At 40.8% G+C, this 19172-nt stretch overlaps 1 protein-coding gene across 1 annotated transcript in view; it reads left to right on the top strand.

Moving 5' to 3' along the window:
- Positions 1 to 19172, top strand: part of CFAP54 (cilia and flagella associated protein 54) — a 301384-nt gene that overhangs the window by 271772 nt on the left and 10440 nt on the right. The window contains exon 66 of the mRNA XM_012814149.2: positions 3502 to 3576. Coding sequence (XP_012669603.2) covers positions 3502 to 3576 — 75 coding nt within the window. The remainder of the gene's footprint in view (positions 1 to 3501; positions 3577 to 19172) is intronic.

The following is a 19172-nucleotide window of genomic DNA, read 5'->3' as shown; positions in this document are numbered from 1 at the left end:
TGTATCTCTTTCTCTCAGCTGTGAATGTCTTTGCTTGAGGGTCTTATTTATCTCTATGTCTCCAATATCTGGCCCAGTAACTGAAACACATTGCCTCTCCAATAGTTGCTTGTAGAACTTGTAGTAGTTGGACACCTGTGGAGAGAACATACTCCACACAGTAGCTGTAGTAAGACACGAGACAGCAAGTTCTGGAACTCACTCTGCTATTCAGGGGATAAGCAGGCATCTGGGGGGAGTACAGGGTGAGTGGAGTGGGGTGGCGCTGAGGGGATGGATGGAAATAAGTGCTTCCTCCTCTCCCACCTCGCCACAGAGTGCTGTAAGAGTCTGTCTCTCCTACTGCTCTCACTGCACCAAGCTGTTTAAGGATCTCTCTGTGCCTTGTTCATCTCCTATTCCCACCTCTTGGCATATAGAAGGCCTTCGATAGATGTTGAAAGAATAAATGGCAGATGAACTTGGTTCTGTAGGAAAAGGTTGTGGGAAGGCAGGGCTAGGTTTGGGGACAGGAGGAGGTAGGCTGCACTGCGTCTGGAAGGATGTCTTCTGGTTCACCCTGTGATTTGCTAAGACAACAGAGTAGCATGTGAAGGAAAGCTGGGGGAAGCAGGAGTCTGGGGGCCAGGAAACAATTTAGGATGTTTATGTGGATTTTGACTCCACCCAGGAATTGGCTTTCCTATTTTGAAGGCACCCAGTGGGCCATCCCTCACAGATGCTTCTTTTAAAGGAGAAAGGACAAAAATTGAGCAAGGGTCATTCTGCGCCCTCCTGGTCCCTCCCCAGTCACAGCATGCCTCCAACCCCTTTCTGACCAGGACCCGTGAGCTCTGAGTCTTTCCTCCCTTTGTTTCTGTGGCAGCAAGGTCACACGAGGTACAGTCAGCCCCACCTCCAGTCAGCGCATTTCAGAACGTGCATATGTGGTTTCCCTCAAATAATGCCACAGTAATAGGATGTTGTCAAGGTGAAATTTCTGTTTGATAGATGTTGAGACAAGGCAGCAGAAGGCATTTATCAAGCAATGTTGCTCTCTTCATCTGTTATGTGAAATGATTAATGATATAGACATTGTCATTTTGCTTGATAGCTCTAGATGAAATCATGCCGGTAAGCCATCATGGCTGTTATTGAAACCTTTAACATATACAGAGAAAACATACTTTAATGAGTCCTAAGAACTTGGTCAGAACTATAGACAAATGAGGGGAGTACGGGAGTGGACATGTGTTCCCCTCTGTCTAGTAAAGTAGACAGGGTCCTGGGAAGTTCAGCACAGGGGGATACACCCCAATCATTGCTGAGAATCCTGTCTGCCCTGCATCCTTTCTAGAACAGCTGAAGCTGGACGACTTCTAGCCACAATTGCTTCCTGCCCAGTCTGAATAGCCTCCTGTCTGATTTCTCTTTCTCCTATCACCTTCCCATCTAGTTTGACTTGAAACTGTGGTCAGAATCATCTTTTTAAAGTAATCTCTGCCAGGCATGGTGGCTCATGCTTGAAATCCTAGCACTCTGGGAGGATGAGGCAGGAGGATCCCTTGACCTCAAGAGTTTAAGACCAGTCTAAGCAAGAGTGAGATCCCATCTCTACTAAAAATAGAAAAATTAGCTGGGCCTTATGGTGGGCACCTGTAGTCTCAGCTACTTGGGAAGCAGAGGCAGGAGGATTGTTTGAGCCTGGGAGTTTGAGGTTGCTGTGAGCTTGCTTATGCCAAGGCACTCTCATCTGGGCAACAAAGTAAAACTCTGTCTCAAAGCAAACACAAAAGCAATCCCTTCCATGATTCCGTCAGGCCAGTCCTCTTCAATATTCTACACAATAAAATTCAAATTCCTTACTTCTACATAACCTGTTAAACTTTCCCTGACACCTTTCTCACCACTCTCCCTGCCATGCTTCCTACACACCTGAAGTGAACACCATATGCATTCTCTGTGCCGCTCCGATGGCCACTGCCCACTGTGTGGGTGCAGCTCTCTCCCCTCCAGTAGCTGGGTCCCTGTTCTGTGCCAGTTGAAATCCTACTATTCTCTCAAGAATCAGTTTGTATAACTCCTCTTCCAGGAGGTCTTCCCTGTCCTGGTATGAGGAATTACGCTCTTCTGCCCCTTGGATCCTGTGACATGTCCTACTTACCTATCTTCTGACCATATTCTACTTGGCATTTTATTTAGATGTGCTCACCTACTTTTCTCAGTAATTGTAAATTTTGTAAGGAGAGGGTCTCTTCCTTCATCTTTGTGTCCCGTAGCACCTAGTATAATGTTTTGAATATGTTAAATAGGATTGAATTATCTGTAGTTTGGGAACTCTAAAATTTGATCCCTTTTTCATGTTTATGCTACTGTTAAATGTGAGATATAACAAGGGTTTGGGCTGTGAGTTCAGGTGCTCTTTGCTTCTTTATTGTAAGGTTTTAACCAGCATTACCCAGTTATAGTTTTAAAATTAAGGCACCTTTATCATTTGAGTATTCTGAGACTGTAGTACATCATGTATGAAAACTAACATCACAGCCAGTTGTTGCTTCTGTTGGGCTGGACACTGGCAACCTGGTGCAGGAGGCACAGCATCCCTGACAGGCTCAGGGTTATGACTGCCTTTGTTGTCAGTGAAGACCAAACTGCTTACACCAGCTCAACTATAGCTTGGTGGGAAGGCAGTATTTGTCAGGGCGCAGTAGGTGCGCTCCTGCACAGACAAGGACTGGGAAGGGAACATCGTGGGCCTCAAGGAGAATGGAACTGGTGGGTAGAGAACCTAGGCTGTGCTCAGGGCCCCAGGAGCCCTGGGTTCCAAGCTCTGTTCCTCTTCACATCCTGGCCAATGGCTGCCCCTCCAACTCCACAGGAAGACATCTCCTTTCAGCCAGAACTAACTTTCATTCTCCTCTGTTGTCCTTCCTTACACAAAATCCTAATGACAGGGAATCTGGAGGATTCAACCCTGCCTATGGGTAAGTCCCTTGTGGACGAGGGGCACACAGGTGGCTGTGTCCACACGATAGAGGATGAGGCACGCTGCCGGCCTGCTCACTTCCTTTCCGTTCACTCCTCTCCCTTCCTTCTCAATCCCCATTCTTTTCTGGTCAACCCCTTTCAGGGATCTGAAACTCTTTATTCCAGGCGTCGGCTCAGAAGAAAAAGTGATTTTTCAAAATATTATTTTGGTGAGAATTACTTTACTTGTTATTCCTCTATAACTTACTAACAGAGAATGTGTAAGGGGAAAAATCCTAAAATAAAATATTATTCATGATTAATTGCAGATCTTATATTTTGTGGCCATTCTATACATAGAATTATCTGACTACTAGTTGAATAAGCCTAATTACTTAAGGGATTGTGACTTCTGAGTCCTTCTGTCTCATCTTGGGAACAAGGGTGTGGTGATGATCAAGAAAAGACAAACGAAATAAAATATTTTAAAGTTAAATATGCAATATTTTACCATTATTTATCAACCTTACTATATTACCTTCTTCTTATTTCTAGCGCATGATTATTGGATGTTGCTCTGAAATAATTTCTCTATTTTTGAGTGATAAAGTATCAACACCGCTATCTGAGGTATGTACTTCTCCTTTAAAACAGTATCTGATTGACTCACAAGAATTATTATTACTATGAAAAGGGAAATACAGAAAACATCTAATTATAAGTATCAAGGGCCTAACCCATCTAAATTAATGTAAAAAAGTGATTAACATGAGTTTATAATAGTGTATTATCTTGGTTAAAATAGTCTTTGTAAAAAAGAATTCAGTGAGTACAGAAAATTATAAAAAGGATAATTTAAAAATCATCTCACATCTGCTGTTCAGAGAATAATGTCTATTAGCTTTTGGAGACTGTCTGGAATTTTCTCCATGTATAAATACTTTAGAATTTTTGTATCAGTGAGATTTTAAGATTTACAAACATTCTGTAACTTGTTTTTTTTTACTGAACAATTCCATAGAGGCATCTTTGTATGAAAAGTCTACCTTGTCGTATTTAATGCCTGAATAATAGTCTCTTTCGTGTATGTGTTGTGCCAGGTGAGACAAATTTACGTGAGTATGTAAAAAAGGTTTACATAACTGGATCTTTATTAATGGAGCTCGGACTTTGTGGATTCTAGTACTTAAGTATTTCACCCGTCCGCATCATCTCCTCAGAGTTAATTCTTAGAAATTTGATTTTAGAGGAAAAAAAGTCCACATAACATTTTTCACATTGAAAAATACATATAATGTAAACATTTACAATGTTAATCATTTTTAAATGTACAGTTCAGTGGCATTAAGTATATACACAATGTCAGGCAACCGTCGCTGCCATCTGTCTGCAGAACTTTTTCACTATCTCAAATAGAAATTTTATGCCCATTGGACAGTAACTCTCCATTCTCTTTTCCCTAACTCCTGGTAACCACCATACTAATCTCTGTCTTGATGAATTTGCCTACTCTGGATGCCTCATCTTAATGGAATCAGTGTCTGGTTTACTTCATGTAGCATGATGTTCACAATGTTGTCAAGTTGTCCATGGTGCAGTGTGCATTAGTATTTTACTTCTTTTTAAGATTGAATGATATTTCTTTTTTTTAAAATTAAGTCATATACACATAGATCATGAATACATTTATGCATATGTGGAGTACAATGTGTTGATTTTTAAATACAATTTGATGTACTTACATCAAACTAATTAACATAGCTTTTGCCTCATTTACTTGATTATTGTGTTAAGGCATTTATGTTCTACACTTGATAGATTTGACTTGTACCCACAATATGCTCCATAGGTGTGGTCCCACCAATTACCCTCCCTCTATCAACCTCTCCCCTCCCCTTCCTTCCCACTCCATTTCTCTTCTTCATTCTGGGCTATAGTTGTGTCTTATCTTTCATAAGAAAATATGAGTAAGTATAAGTTGGTTTCATAGAAGTATTAAGTACATTGGATACTTTTTCCTCCATTTTTGAGATACTTTACTCAGGAGAATATGTTCCAAGTCCCTCCATGTAAATATAAAAGAGGTAAAGTCTCCATATTTTTTAAGGCTGCATAGTATTCTACAGTTTACATATACCACAATTTATTAATCCATTCATGGGTCAGTGGGCACTTGGGCTTCTTCCATGACTTGGCTATACAAATTGAGCTGCAATGAATAATCTGCTTCAGATATCTTTTTTGCATAGTGATTTTTGGTCTTTTGGATATACTCCTAGTAAAGGAATTACAGGATCCAATGAAAGATATTTTATTGTATGTATATACCACATTTCTTTATCAGCTTATCTGTTAATGGACATTGGATTGTTTCCACCTTTTGGTTGTTGTAAATGATATTTCTATGACTATAGGTGTACAAGTATCTGCTTTCTATTCTTTTGGGGGCTTATGCCCAGGAGTGGAGTTGCTGGGTCACATGATAAATTCTGTTTAACTTTCTGAGAAGCAAGCTCTTTTCCTCAGCAGCTGAGCAAGTTATATTCCCACCAACAAAACACAAGGGCTCCGATTTTTCCACATCCTCTCCAACACTCATTAGTTTCCATTTTTTATTTTTTATTATACCCATCCTAATGGGTGTAACAGTGGTGATTTTTGATTTGCATTCCTTAATGACATGATGTTAAGCGTCTTTTCATGAACTTATTGACATTCTCTAACTTTAGAGAAATGTCTGTTCAATCCTTTGTCCATTTTTAAATTGGTGTGTACATTTTATTGTATAACAGCAAATGACCATCCAGAAATGTTGCACCAATTTTCTCTCCTATCAGCAGTAGATGAGAGGACCAGTTTATCCACATACTCATCTGTACTAATATTCCTCCTCCTTCTCTTGCTCTTCTAATGATTATAAATCTGACAAGTAAAAAATACTTATTTATTGTTTAAACAATGTATTTTTAAAAAGGGGATAATAACTTCAACTTACTATTATCGAGGCCAAACTGAGATCACATGTCCATCGGCAATTTGTGTTTCTGTTTTTACAAAGTGGCATCCATTCATTTTGTCAGTCAACAAATGTTTAGAGTGCACTGCTTTGAGGCCCTAGCTAACAGGAAACAAGATCCAATTCTCCTAGAGCTGCCATTTTAGCAGCAGGAAATAAACAGTAAACAAATCAATAAGCAAGATAATTTCAGATTTCGTTAAATGCTATTAACGGTAAAAACAGAGATAAGTTAACTATGACCTATGAGCTATATTTGGCTATGTCCTGTTTTGTACATTAAGTTTTATTGGAATACAGGCCTTCCTTGTTCATTCATTTACTTAATGGTCTAAAGCTGCTTTTACACCATTAACAGCAGTGTTGGGTAGTTTTGGCAGAGAATCCACAAAGTCTAAATTATTGATTGCCTTGCCCTTCACAGAAAAAGTTTTCTGGACCCTACAACCGACAGTGACAGGGAATGAGGTCACAGTTTAGACAGGGTGGTCAGAGAAGACTTCTCTGAGGAGGTGATATGTGAAGTAAGATGTGAAATATTATCCTGCGTCCTTCCCTAGATCATTTGCTTCTTGGGGGCAGGGGCAATGCTATCTTCATCTTTGAGTTCTTACAGTGGCTTGTACATATACACCACATAACTTGGTTGCTTCTTCTTGAATTTTCTTTGTTTTGAACACTTGAAATTTAATCTTTGCTTTGTTTATTCTTTTGACTATTTATGTCTTTTCTCCACTTTTTAAATGGGGAACTGAATTTTTTATAATGGAAATGTATAAATTTACTGTGATAGACATTGATAATAAAATCAAGCTTAAGTACAGTTTTAGAAAAACTGTGGTTAAAACCAGTTTTAACAAAAGAACTTATAAGATGCATGCTTTATAATGTCAGTGGGTTTTGGCTTCTGATAGATCTAGATTGGAATCCCAGTCTTGAGTCTTAGTTGTGTGAACTTAGGGAAGTTATTAAATATTTAACTTTTCTAAGCTTCACTTTTTGCATATGTAAAAAGGGGATAATAACTTCAACCTTGACAGTTGTGAAGATTAAAATATATTTGTTTAAGTATCTGTCACAGGCCTACTATAAATAATTGTTCAGTAATATTAGCTATGTAGTCATTATCATCATCATTATCCCTACCACAGTTTTATACCCCATTATGAATTCTTTATCCCCTAGTCAACTAATTTTAATCAGGTGTTTAGGACCCAAATGTGTTTTGAATGTTTATAGAAGAGGAGAAGAAAAGCCTGGGAATGGTGGCTCCTATCTGTAATCCTAGCACTTTGGGAGGCCAAGGCAGGAGCATTGCTTGAGGCCAGAAGTTTAAGACTAATCTGGACAGCATAGCAAGATCCTCATCTCTACAAAAAATTTTAAAAATTGTTTGGGTGTGTTGGTGTGTACCTGTGGCCCCAGCTACTTGGGAGGCTAAGGTGGGAGAATCATTTGAGTGGAGGATCACTTGAGCCCAGGACTTTGAGACTATAGTTTGCCATGATCAGTCCCCTGCACTGTATTCTGGGTGACAGAATAAGACCCTGTCTCAAAAAAACAAAAAACCCTCCCAAAAATCAATAAAAAGAAAGGAAGAAGAAGAAAAGAAAAGGAGATGAAAAGTATTAAAGGTAGAGAAAAATAGGGATTATTTTTCCCTATTGTAATGTCGAATCCTATAGGATTTAGGTCAGTGTGTGGAATCCCAACAGGAGGAGATCCTAGTGGCGAAAGAGCCACGCATCCAAAGGAAGAGGCTCCCAATGGAACCCCATGCTGTACTTCCTCTGAAAGCAAGACTAACCTAGCATTTATAGCTGTCTAAAGAAGTGAACTGTTAGATAAACCAAATCACGTGCCTTCATGAAGCTATTTTTGCCACTGGCATGAGAGCTTAATGTGCAATTTTTTTTTTTTTTACTGAAGATACCTATTACAAATTATCTTTTTCTATATTAACTCTTCTTAATTAAACTAAATATTGACACACAATATTGTGCTTGAGACACAAAGGAACTGAGAACAGCAAGGAGATGAAGGAGGAGAATGAGTGAGCCCTGCTTACCTTTGCAGTGATTAATCACAGAATACCAATAACCATTAGGTATGATTTCTGGTGAGGCAGCAATAAAAACCATCCTTAGTTGCCTGGTGCAGGTTTGAAGTATTGTCATTTCCAACTTGCCAGGTAGGATTCAAACATGATGCTAAAAATATTCTTTCTGTTCTTGCTGTGGCTGACCATGGAATGGCCTGAGTCCTTTTACACAAACTCTCTCCATCAGTAATTATTGACCACCAGCTGTGTGTGGAACACCAGTATAAACACTTTTGTTGCTGCAAAGGCACCATAATGTTCCTGCAGGAAGGTTAAATTAAATATTTTCTTATCGGTTCAATGATTATCAATGCAAATAAATTTGCATGTGCACATATGTGTGTAAGACATGAAATTACTAGAATCACACAGTATCAGTGTGGGAAGGAGGTTTCCTAGGAGCAGATCCTGGTTTGAAGGTGGGATATATTATCCAGGGTTACAGAAACATTATTTATATGAGGAGATTGCAAAGTAGTTTTTCTTGGCTGCATGAATTTAGTAGGATTTGTTTTTTAATTCAAGATGTTTAACCAGATTTAGCATAGTAACGATACTGGACGCATGGCGCCCCAGCTGAGTGGGGCTGGAGGGCCTGCCACGTCTGTCTTGGCGGTGTTGGTGGTGGCAGCTGGCAGAGGAACCAGCAGGCTGAAGCATAGGCAAGTAGGGGAAGCTTCCCTCCCCCAAGGGAGGCTCTAGTAGCAAAGGAAGGAGACACCAGCAGGGGGAGACACTGGCAATTCCTCCAGTGCATCTCTGATTGGTCCATTTTCAAAACCTGCTCCTGATTGGTCTGTTTTCAGGGCCTGAAAGCTCACTGGACAATTGCCCCTAAATAAGCCCCTAAGCAGAGAGCCCAGCAGACCACTGCAGACCTCTGAGGGAGAGAGAGCAGAAGAGCAAGAGCTGTAATGCTTATATCCTGCTCTGGAAGGTTTGGCTCTTTGTAAGAACTGTGACACTTGTATAAAACCTATCTTATCCTGCTTTGCAAGGAGGTTTGGCTCTTTGTGAGAGCTGTAATACCTGTTGAATAAAACCTAACTTACTGTTGATCCTGTGGTCCGTTGATTCATTCATCGAATCATCGAGAAAAAGAGCCTGGAAATCCAGTATCAAAATTCCAGTATCAGTACCTGACAAACAATAATGATAGTAGCCATGAAACACAAATACTACTACTGGTAATAATAATAACAGTTAGTATTTATTGAGCACATGGCATGTGCAGACATCGTTAAATGTTTTAAATATTTAGAATAACAAGAACCCTTACCCATTTTAGAAATGAGGAATCTGATGCCCAGGAAAATTAAGTGGAATGCTCAGAGGAAGAGACAGGAATCAAATATCCAGCATTTTTAACTAAGCTACAGCCAGTGAAAGTTTTTCTAGAACAGTGGGAGCAGATGCTACAGGGTGTTGAGGAGTGAGAGGTGAGGAAGTGAGACTCAGACTGAGGGTTGCAAGTGTAGATTAACCTTTAAGAAGGTTTAGAGGGCAGAAAGACAGCTAGAGGGAGACAGAGAGACAAGAGAGAGTCTTAGGACAAGAGTGGTCATGGGGAAAAGATCAGGAGGAGTGGACATTGCCTGTCTAGGAGAGAGAGGGATAAATGATTGAGTGGAAGAGAGGAAGAGCAGAGGAGAGGAAAGAGAGGTGGCAGATCATGGCGAAGAAGGATGTGAATAAGTCTGTAGGGAAAGGGGGAGAGAAGCTGGCAGTTCACCAGTGGTTTTCATTTTCTCAATGAAGGAGCGTCACATTTCTCTACTGTTGGCGTAGGGCAGAGGATTGAGGATGACCCGAGCGATGAAGACCTACTTAGTTCACTTGGAATAAGAACCTTGTAAGCAGATTTGTTTCCCTGAGAAGTGGCTGTATCAGAGAACAGAATAATACTTAGATGAAGCCTCTGCGTACACTCACAGAAGAGAGGCTGGAAGAATGCCAGCGCTAGCTGTAGCTGCAGGCGTTGCTTTGCACCACACACGTCCCCGTGGCCATCCGTCTCTGTTACTTTTATTGTGTAACAAAGCACTCCAAACTTAGTGCATGAACAACTACCATTGTGTTAGGCTCGGGGATTCTATGGGTCACATGCTGGGAAGGGCATAGTGGGGCAAGTGGTCTTTGCTCCATGGTATCTGCAGCATCGGCTGGGAAGAACAGAAGATAGAGATGACTCAGCTGCTGGCTGCACTCACTGAAGGCTCATTTTGGCCTGTGCTTGATGCTGACAGCTGTGGGCCATCAGCTGGGGGCTGGGAACACAGCTTGGGCTATGGTCTGGAACATGACACTGACCTCTCTCTGTGGCTGCCCAGACCTCTTCACAGTGCAGTGGCTAGATGTCAAGAGTGGTCCTTCCGAGAGAACCAGGCAGAAGCTCTATCACGGCCTATGCCCTAGCCTTGAAATTATATAATGACTCTTCCTACTGGTCCAAAATCCACCCAGATTCAAGGTTAGACATAGATTCCGCCCCTTCATTTGAGGAGTCAAAGTCAAATTTTAAGATGGGCAGGTGAATCAGGAGCTAGAGTTGCATCCATTTTTGGAAAATACAATCTGCCATAAAGCCCAGTAAAACTTCCAATCTCCAGGCCTCCTTCTCCTCTGAGCAGAGGCAGTTCCTAGCAATCTTCTCAGGCAACCTTTAAAATTAGCTAGTAACCCCCCCAAAAAAAAAAATATGCTAGGTAACTGTAATTAATGGAGTGGCCAAGTGTGTTTATGCCCACAGGGTAGAGGAGTCTCCAAGCAGCTTTGGAAGAACCTGTGTCATCTTCCTGGGTGTTAGAACAGGTTTGCATGTGCCCCTGTTTATTTATATATGACGACTGCCACATAACATTTTTGAGGATATTAAATCTTAAAGGATGGTGCTAGGCTATCTAATTTCAGTGGGCTAATTTTGTTACATTACCATATGTCTATTGGTTTCTTTTTAACAAAACTTTTCAAATGGTAATAGCAACAGTACTCTCTAAACTGTCATTTACAGCCTTGAACACCAAGTTCCACATATTCTATAGCAGGTATTTACTAAGTATTATAAAATTTAATTATATTAAAGCAAACTTCTTTTGGGTAAGTTGAGAGGTGCAGTTTTTCTCATCTCTCTCTATCTCTCCTTCTCACTCTCTTTCTTTCCTTCTACCAAGCAAGAGACGTCTGAATGGATTTTGTGGCATCTATAATTACATCTTCTTTTGTGAGACATTACCATTCTGTCCTCAAGTGAAGAGTGTCCTTTGTATGTGAGTTCATGAGACATCCACTTAATATTCTCATATTCTTTTTGAAGACAATGCCGGATGACATCAGTTCCACACTGCTTTTAAAACACAGCACTGACTTTGATTCCATCCACTCGCTATTCACTTCTAACTGTCAAATTTGGCTAAGGGAAAAAGAAAGCCCTTAAGAAAAAGGCCACGCTATTAATGTGCTCTTCAAAATGCTAAGAAAAGGCTAAGCTGTTTATAGCATTTCCAAAATGCTCATCTCAGAGATTTGCGGGCAATAGTGTCAAGGTGAAATATGCTCTCCTTCATCAAGGGACCTCGAGCTTTTTGTGTTATCTGTACTCAAAGTACCAGTCTCACTTTTGTTAGACGTGCAATTTGGGGATATAACACTTGGGTGCAATTTAAACTAAGATATCATCATGAGCCGGATATTATGCATTGACTATAAAAGTGACGAGAAGCGTGCTCATTCCTTAGAAAACCAAGCCTGTCCTCTTTCTGCAAACAGCTGTACTTCAGCCTCAAAGCCACAATTTCCTAAAATTTGGTCACATTGTATATCTTCAGAGGAGGAGAGTCATTAGCAAATCTGTTCCTTCCTTTCTATTTTGCTGAAAACCAAGTTACATGTTTAGTTTCATTCCCTTCACTCAGTTTACTAATCACTTCTGCCTTGATGAAACACTGACCCTTAACAGTGGAGTTACGTTTTCATTTTGTTACTGGACAAAGAGGACACAGAAAATCTGGCCCGACTGTCACCGTCAGCCAATATGCAGAGACAGCGTTAGGTTCAAACAAGCTTCGTTTGTCAGAAGGCCAGTGATTCTGGGGAACAGCGAGAATAGGCTCTCAATTCTGTTCTGCCTCAGCTACAATTCTAATAACTTTTATAATGAAATACAAGGAAACAGACCTAGAACATTTTAACTTTATCTGATAGGGAGTAGCACCAAAGTAGTCTTCATTCTAGCAACGCAAAAGGTGGTTTTCACTTAACAAAATAGCTAAGAGAATCATCAGAGAAACCACCTCCTATCATCAAAGTAACCTTTCCTAACATCACGATCCCTGTTGTCTGTGTGTGACTACCTCCTCAGAGTTGTCCTTGCAATCAGGGTGAAACTGGAAATAGGTAATCGTGGGGTTTGGGGGGTGGTGGGGAGGAAGTGAGCTCAGCAGACGACCTTCACTGTGCTGCTCAGCTTAGCTTCTCAGACTCCACCTTGGAGGCCGCTTTTCTGGCTTCAATTCTAGGAGGATATTTTTGCCCCAGAGCTGAATCAATTAAAAAAAACCTTTGGAAATTTGCTTAACAAATGTTCTTCACATTTAAATAAATAAAGAAGGCACAGGTGTAAAATGTATTCATTTTCCTTGTTTACTTTGGGCATTAGCCATTTGAGATTTTTGCCCGTATTCCACCTATATGTGGTATTTCTGGCACCCAGGCCCTTACGTTCTTTTCTCAGCCACCTGTGGTAGCGCAGTCTGGGCGGAAGAGCACTCAGCACAAGCTTTAGTCCTAGTTTAGCCCTTGTGGGCAAGTCATTATGTGGAGAAGACCTCATGTCACTTAGATTGTCTTGAAGGCCTCAGAAGCAATGGTCTTGTGAATAAAAAATGGTTTGAGTTTTGGCTCCGCCACCTCTTGGTGGTATGGCTCTGAGCCGGTCACTTTACCTCTCTGGTCTTCACTTCCTTCCCTGTAAAGGGGTGGAGGCTGCTCTGCACCTCAGGGACACATGATGAAGCGACATCTAACAGATTTGGCAGAGTCCCAGCTCAACGCCAGTGGGAAGCATTCAGTATATTGTGATTGCCTTTATTTTCCCCAGCCTTAAAATAATGTGAAACGAGTCATTTTTTCCATATGAACATTAGTAACTTTCCTTATTGTGACTTGTAACCTATCTAAACGTCAGCTAATTTCCAGGTTAAATGACTATCTGATATACTCCTATGTATCCTGATGTTCTTTTTCAACTGTCTTTTAAAATTAAACTGTTTGAGATCATTGTAGAGATTCACATGCAGTTATAGGGAATAATACAGGATCCTGCATACCCTTCACTGAATTTTCCTCAATGGTAACATCTTGTAAAACTACAGTGCAACATCAGTCCCACTATATTGACGCTGAAACGGTCAAGACAGAGGACATTTCCAGCAGCACAAGGCTTTCTCGTGCTGTCCTTCCCTAGCCACACCCTCTTCCCCTGACCTAACTCCTTCTTAACCCCTGGAGACCGCCCATCTGTCCTCCACTGCTGTAGCTTTGCCATTTCAAGAATGTTACATAAAAGGGTTAATACAGAATATGAGCTCTTGAGATTGGCCCTTTTTTCATTCAGTATGATTCATGGACAGTCATCAAGGTATTCTACTGATGAACAAGAAAGTCTCTATGAATACTGGCACATGTTACTTTGGCAACTGAATTATCATGAGCTTAAAGTGCTTGATGAGGTGCCTGCGTGTAGTAGATAGGAAGAGCTCAGGGAAGGTATTTCTCCGCCACCTGCCCCCAGCCCTTTTTTTTTTTTCATTTTTTTTTTTTTATTAAATCTTAGCTGTGTACAATATGCATTTATGGGGTACAATGTGCTGGTTTTATATACAACTTGAAATACAACAAACTGGTTAACCCCAGCCCTTTTCTTTTTCCTCTTCTCTCCTTCCTACACCTGTTTTCTTGCCCTTTTCTTCTGACAAAGTCTAGTTGTTCAAGTTAGAAATGCTAAAAGGAGTTAAATGAAATAATGCATGTGAAATTTCTTTGTAAAGTGGAGACTCTATTAGAGTTGCTAGAAGAAATTGCCAGTCAGTGTTGGCAGCCTTGTAAGAATGGTTTGCAGCTGCTGGTGGTGTATTCTGATGTGAATAAAGAAGTCAGCGTGAGCAAGATTTCTTTCCACATTGTACCCATAAGGTCTGCCCTCCGGTTTGCTACTGCAGTGGGAACTGCTAACTAACAAAGCCTGTCATGCTTTGATTCCAGGCAACAAAGTCCCAGGAACAAAATGCAAACTTCAGTTCATGTTCTTTATAAAACCCTTGCTCTAAAAAAAAAGCCTTCTCTTCCTGGCGGCCAGAAGTTAAGCCCAGTGAGCTCCTTCATATAAAGCATCAAGAAATGCCAAGTATTGTTAGAACTCTGGGGTTTTCATTTCTGTGTCCCAGGTCAGAAGCCTGCAGACAGACCCCTCAGAGCCCTTCAGGGGGGAACCTGGTTACAGGGTTTCCAGTTACAGCTTTGCTTCTTACACTTTGCTGCAGAGGTTCAGATCCCTGAAATTTAAGTGTACTTAGACCCTCACTCTGATGGAATTGTAGAAATGCAATGAAGGAAAAATAAGTCTGCCAGAGCACAAGAGTTTTAGGCAGGATAGAGTAGGCCGTGCTACGCTAACAAATAAGCCCCCAATGTCAGTGGCAATACAAATTTATTTCTTTCTCATGCAAAGTCCAGTAAGGGTTCAGCAACTCTCTTTTGATTTGTAACTATGCTGTCTGTGCTGCATGGTCTCCAAAGAAGCCACTGCAGGAGAAAAGACGGGCAGGGGATTTCATAGGACGTTTTCACACAGTCTGACTGTACATTCTGGCTTGCCTGACACAGTCACAGAATTTATACCTATCGAGTTGGAGTTACAGTTGGTAAGTATATGAATTCCCTTTACTCTGAGCAGTGTCCTAATTTGGACAATAGATTAAGGTTGGTCTCAACCCCACATGCAAGGATGAGAGAAAGAGTGTGGTAGAGGAGCAAGTATATGGTTTGGTAAAACCTGATCATTCTGGCACAGTAGGCATTTGCAGGAATGCCATTAATTTTTAAATAGAAAAATCTAGTAACTTTTATCAGTACTCTATTGAGAAGATGTGATATAAATACAACATTTTTATTAACTAAACCATTTCATTTCATGACATATTGTGGTGGGCTAAACAATGGCCTTCTAGAAAAGACAATACTCTAATCCCTGGAACCTGGGATTATATGACAAATATGACTTTGCAGATGTGATTTTTAAAGAAAAGGAGATGGGAGATTATCCAGGTGGTCCCTAGTGTAATCACAAGTGTCTTTATACATATAAGGGGGACTCAGAGGGAAACAGAAATGTAACAACAGGAGTAGAGAAGGCCACGTGAGGGGGGGTGGGACCAGAGCCTGGAGTGATCAGTTCTGAAAATGAAGAGAGGCATCACAAGTCGAGAAGTACAGGCAGCCTCCAGAAGCTAAAAAGGGCTAGGAAATAGACTCTTACTGTAGGACCCCCAGGTAGCACCCTGCTGATCCCTTGCTATTAGCTCAATGAAGCTAATTTCAGAGTTCTGGCTTCCAGGGCTACAAGACGATAAGGTTATGTTGCCAAAAGCCACAGAGATTGTGATAAATTTGTTATAGCAGCAATAGGAAACTAGTACATTCTGAAGCTGAGCATGTGACTTTAGAATCCTATCTCTAATTAAGGTAGATGCTGTTATCCTTTTGTGCGTGTGAGAAAATGAGAACTGGCAACTTTAAGGGACTTTCCCAAGGCCCCTCAGCTGGTTAGTATCAGAGTCAGAGGCTGTGCCCAGGCATGCGGGCTGCCAGAATACATCTCCAGCCACTCCGAAGCACTGTCTCTCTCTTGTCATGCAACTGTGCTCTGAACTCCTTTCTGCCATGTGGGTCACCACTGACTGGCAAGTCCAAGGCTCTCCTTTTATTCAGAGTGAAAGGAATTCTCCCTGCTCTGTGCAGTCTCCCCACTCTCCCCTGACTCAGTCTCTCATTCCTTCTAAGGGCTCAGTGGCTCTGTGGCTTTCTGGACACCCACAGTTTTCTGAATTCAGCTTTTAGAAATTTTACGGGAAGTTCTAGAGCTTCCATATAGAATTTCTCAAGTAAAGTTAGGATTCAGGTGAAATTATTGAATTTCTTCATATTTAAGTTTGTAGAAAGATATTTTTTAATCTAATTTTTACTCTTCTTTAATCTCAAGTTCTCCTCACCTCCAGAACAGGGACTATTCCTAAGGGTAATCAAAAAAGCAATTATTAGAAGTGCTGCTTGAAATGTATTAGACTTGTTTCACCATGACCCAGAAAAGAAACCTCTGGAAATCTGGGGAAAGAATTCTTAGTTATTACTTTAAATCTCCCTTTGCTTGCATTGGTTACATACTATAAAGCATTTTGCCATATTACCTTTTTTTAGTGTTATTGTAATTAACCACCAAATTAAATATTCATTCCTGCCATGGCTCTTGTGTTAAGCTACTCAGATCTCCCTTCAGGACTGAAAAACCCATCTTCCCAGCTCTGGAAATGTTCTGGCTGACAGCTCTCAGCTCTCAACAATCTTTAGGAATTACTTTTGGCTAAAGGACTTGCACCCTTCCTAAAGAGCCTGCATCCAATTAGTAGTTGATATGGGGGCACAAAGACCCAACCCCTCCACCCACCCCATTTCAGGATAACTCTGAAGGACCACTCACAGCTTCCCATAGGATTGGCTGAGCCCTTTGTTATGACTACATTGCAGCCCACCTCTCCCTCTGCCTAATCCTGCTTCCTTATCTTTCCCTCCAGATGCTGATCATAAGGAATTCCCTAATCCTAATAAACTTCCCCCAAACTAAGTTCTATGAGAATCTGCCTCCTGGGAACCTGAACTGCAACAATGACTAAAAAAAGGGCAAAATGAAAATCCCCAACCAACGATGAATGCATAGAAAGTTCCATTAGTCTTTATTTATTGGAATTAGATGAGTCTAAAGGAACTAGGAAACATATTTCCTAACTTAAAGCTTTTTTCTAATGTAGTAAAAGCAAGATGAAAACTTCACGCACATGTCACCTACTTGTGATCAATACACTATACAACCTGACCTGCAGTTCAATCACATTTTCTGTTGACCTCCATTATAACAGTTTACTTACAAATGAAATAAAACTCTTCAAAACACAGATTCTAGCATCTAGCCAGTCAATAAATGCAGGCTTCCTTCCTCCCAGAAACTATTTTCCCACAGTATAAAAATGAGGTCTTAGCAAAGCTTTAAAACCATCCTCTGAGAATAAGATAATGATATAATTAATCACATATGAGTACTACATGAGAACTTGCATTCGCCCATCTCCACAGAGAATATGGAGTAGACATTCAGTTTTATAACACACTGAATATAAACATTTCTGTTAAATTTTCTGTCCAAGGAAACTTTTCCTTTAGCTTTTCCTTTCATCCCCTGATTATAAGCCCTGAACCACCAGCCCTGGACTTGCATTGAGCCTCTAGCCCTGCACATTTTATTGTGGCATTGTTGGTTATGTAACAAATGCTTCCTGTTCTAATTAGAGCTTTTGACATTTTAAAGGGAATTTTCCCCGTTTGGGACCCTCTCTTAGTTCTTTCTATGTTGAAAAATGCTTTCCTGGGGAAAGAGACCAGCTGTTCTTTCTGTTCAATAGGATGTCAGATTTCAAAGGTTCTTTTCTCTGGGCCTTGGAATTTTGAGCATTCAAAATAAGCCTGGATATGTATGGACTGAACGTTCACAATTTCCTTAAAGGTTTCTTTTGGTCTTTTAAGAACTGCTCTCTCAAATAATTCTTTATAACGGGCATATACCCAAAATGGAGGTAACTCTATCATTTTTCATCAAGTAGTGCCTTGGTTGGGCCTGGGGTTGGGTGTGAGTGGGTGCCAAGTGGGAAAAGCACCAGTGGCCCCCAAGACATTCACTAGATGACCACAGTCCTAGTTTGCATACGACCAAGTAAGACAGTTGTGTGGGTGATTCTGACACCAGGCAGCTCTACCATCTCTGAAATCACCTGGGTGTTCAGTGATATGACCAAGTAAGACAGTTGTGTGGGTGATCCTGACACCAGGCAGCTCTATCATCTCTGACATCACCTGGGTGTTCAGTGAGTTCAATTTAGTTCTGACAGCAGGGAAAGAAGAGACAAGATGGTTGACCAGAGATACCAGCTGCCAGATTGTCTCAGAAAGGAGCAAAATTTTAGGTGAAAAAAGACAAAACAAAAAATTAAAACCATAGATCATGTGTAATTACAGAACCCACCAGAGATTTCATGGAAACAAGTTGTGGGACAGAATAAGAAGGAGCCAGATACTGGCAGAGATCAACCCCTGAGAGGCTTGGAGCCTAGAGAAAAGGGTAGGTGGAGGGTTTGTTTCTCCCTCCCTCACGTCAGGTTCCTGAGCTCCTGGAGAGCCTCTGTCCTCACAAGCCCCAAATGGCTGCTGCCAGTGAACTGGGAGCTTACTGAGGATGAAGCACCAGGCTGCCAGCCCTCTGGGGTCATTTCCTGACCCAAGCCAAGAGGGCAGGCACCATATTGCTTTTTTACCCACTGTCCTCCCAAGGGAGCTTCAGTCCCTCAGCTTTTGTCTTGCTTGTTCCCACATAAACATGCACAGCTAGGGCTCAGCTGTTGTAAACGGATGATGGCAGTGGTGGTGATGGTGACAATTTAAGAAGAATTGATTCATCTATTCTTAGACAGTGTAATATTTGAACCAATTCCCTGCACAAATGCTTTCTCTATTACATCTTTTCTTAATTTCCATTAGTTTTGTTCTCTGCAAAATACCTTTTATAATAATGTTATTTCCTTAAAAGTTAATATTAAAAGATTCCTACTATCTCATCAATATGACTTTTTGTATCTCTTATTAGCTAAAAAAAAAACCCATTTCCCATCATATTTAAAGTTTTATTAACACAAATATTGGAGTGATAAAAAGATAAGCTTGTTCTCTGTCTGCAAAGTGTGAAATTTCCTGTGGTTCGGTGGAGCTGTGTAAAAGACCTCTCATTTTCCTAAG

The sequence above is a fragment of the Otolemur garnettii genome, unplaced genomic scaffold (assembly GCF_000181295.1).
Source record: "Otolemur garnettii isolate 467f Iridium unplaced genomic scaffold, OtoGar3 scaffold00007, whole genome shotgun sequence".
Taxonomy (NCBI): Eukaryota; Metazoa; Chordata; class Mammalia; order Primates; family Galagidae; genus Otolemur; species Otolemur garnettii.
Note: the sequence above shows the minus strand (reverse complement) of the source record. Positions and strands in the feature narration are given on the sequence as shown.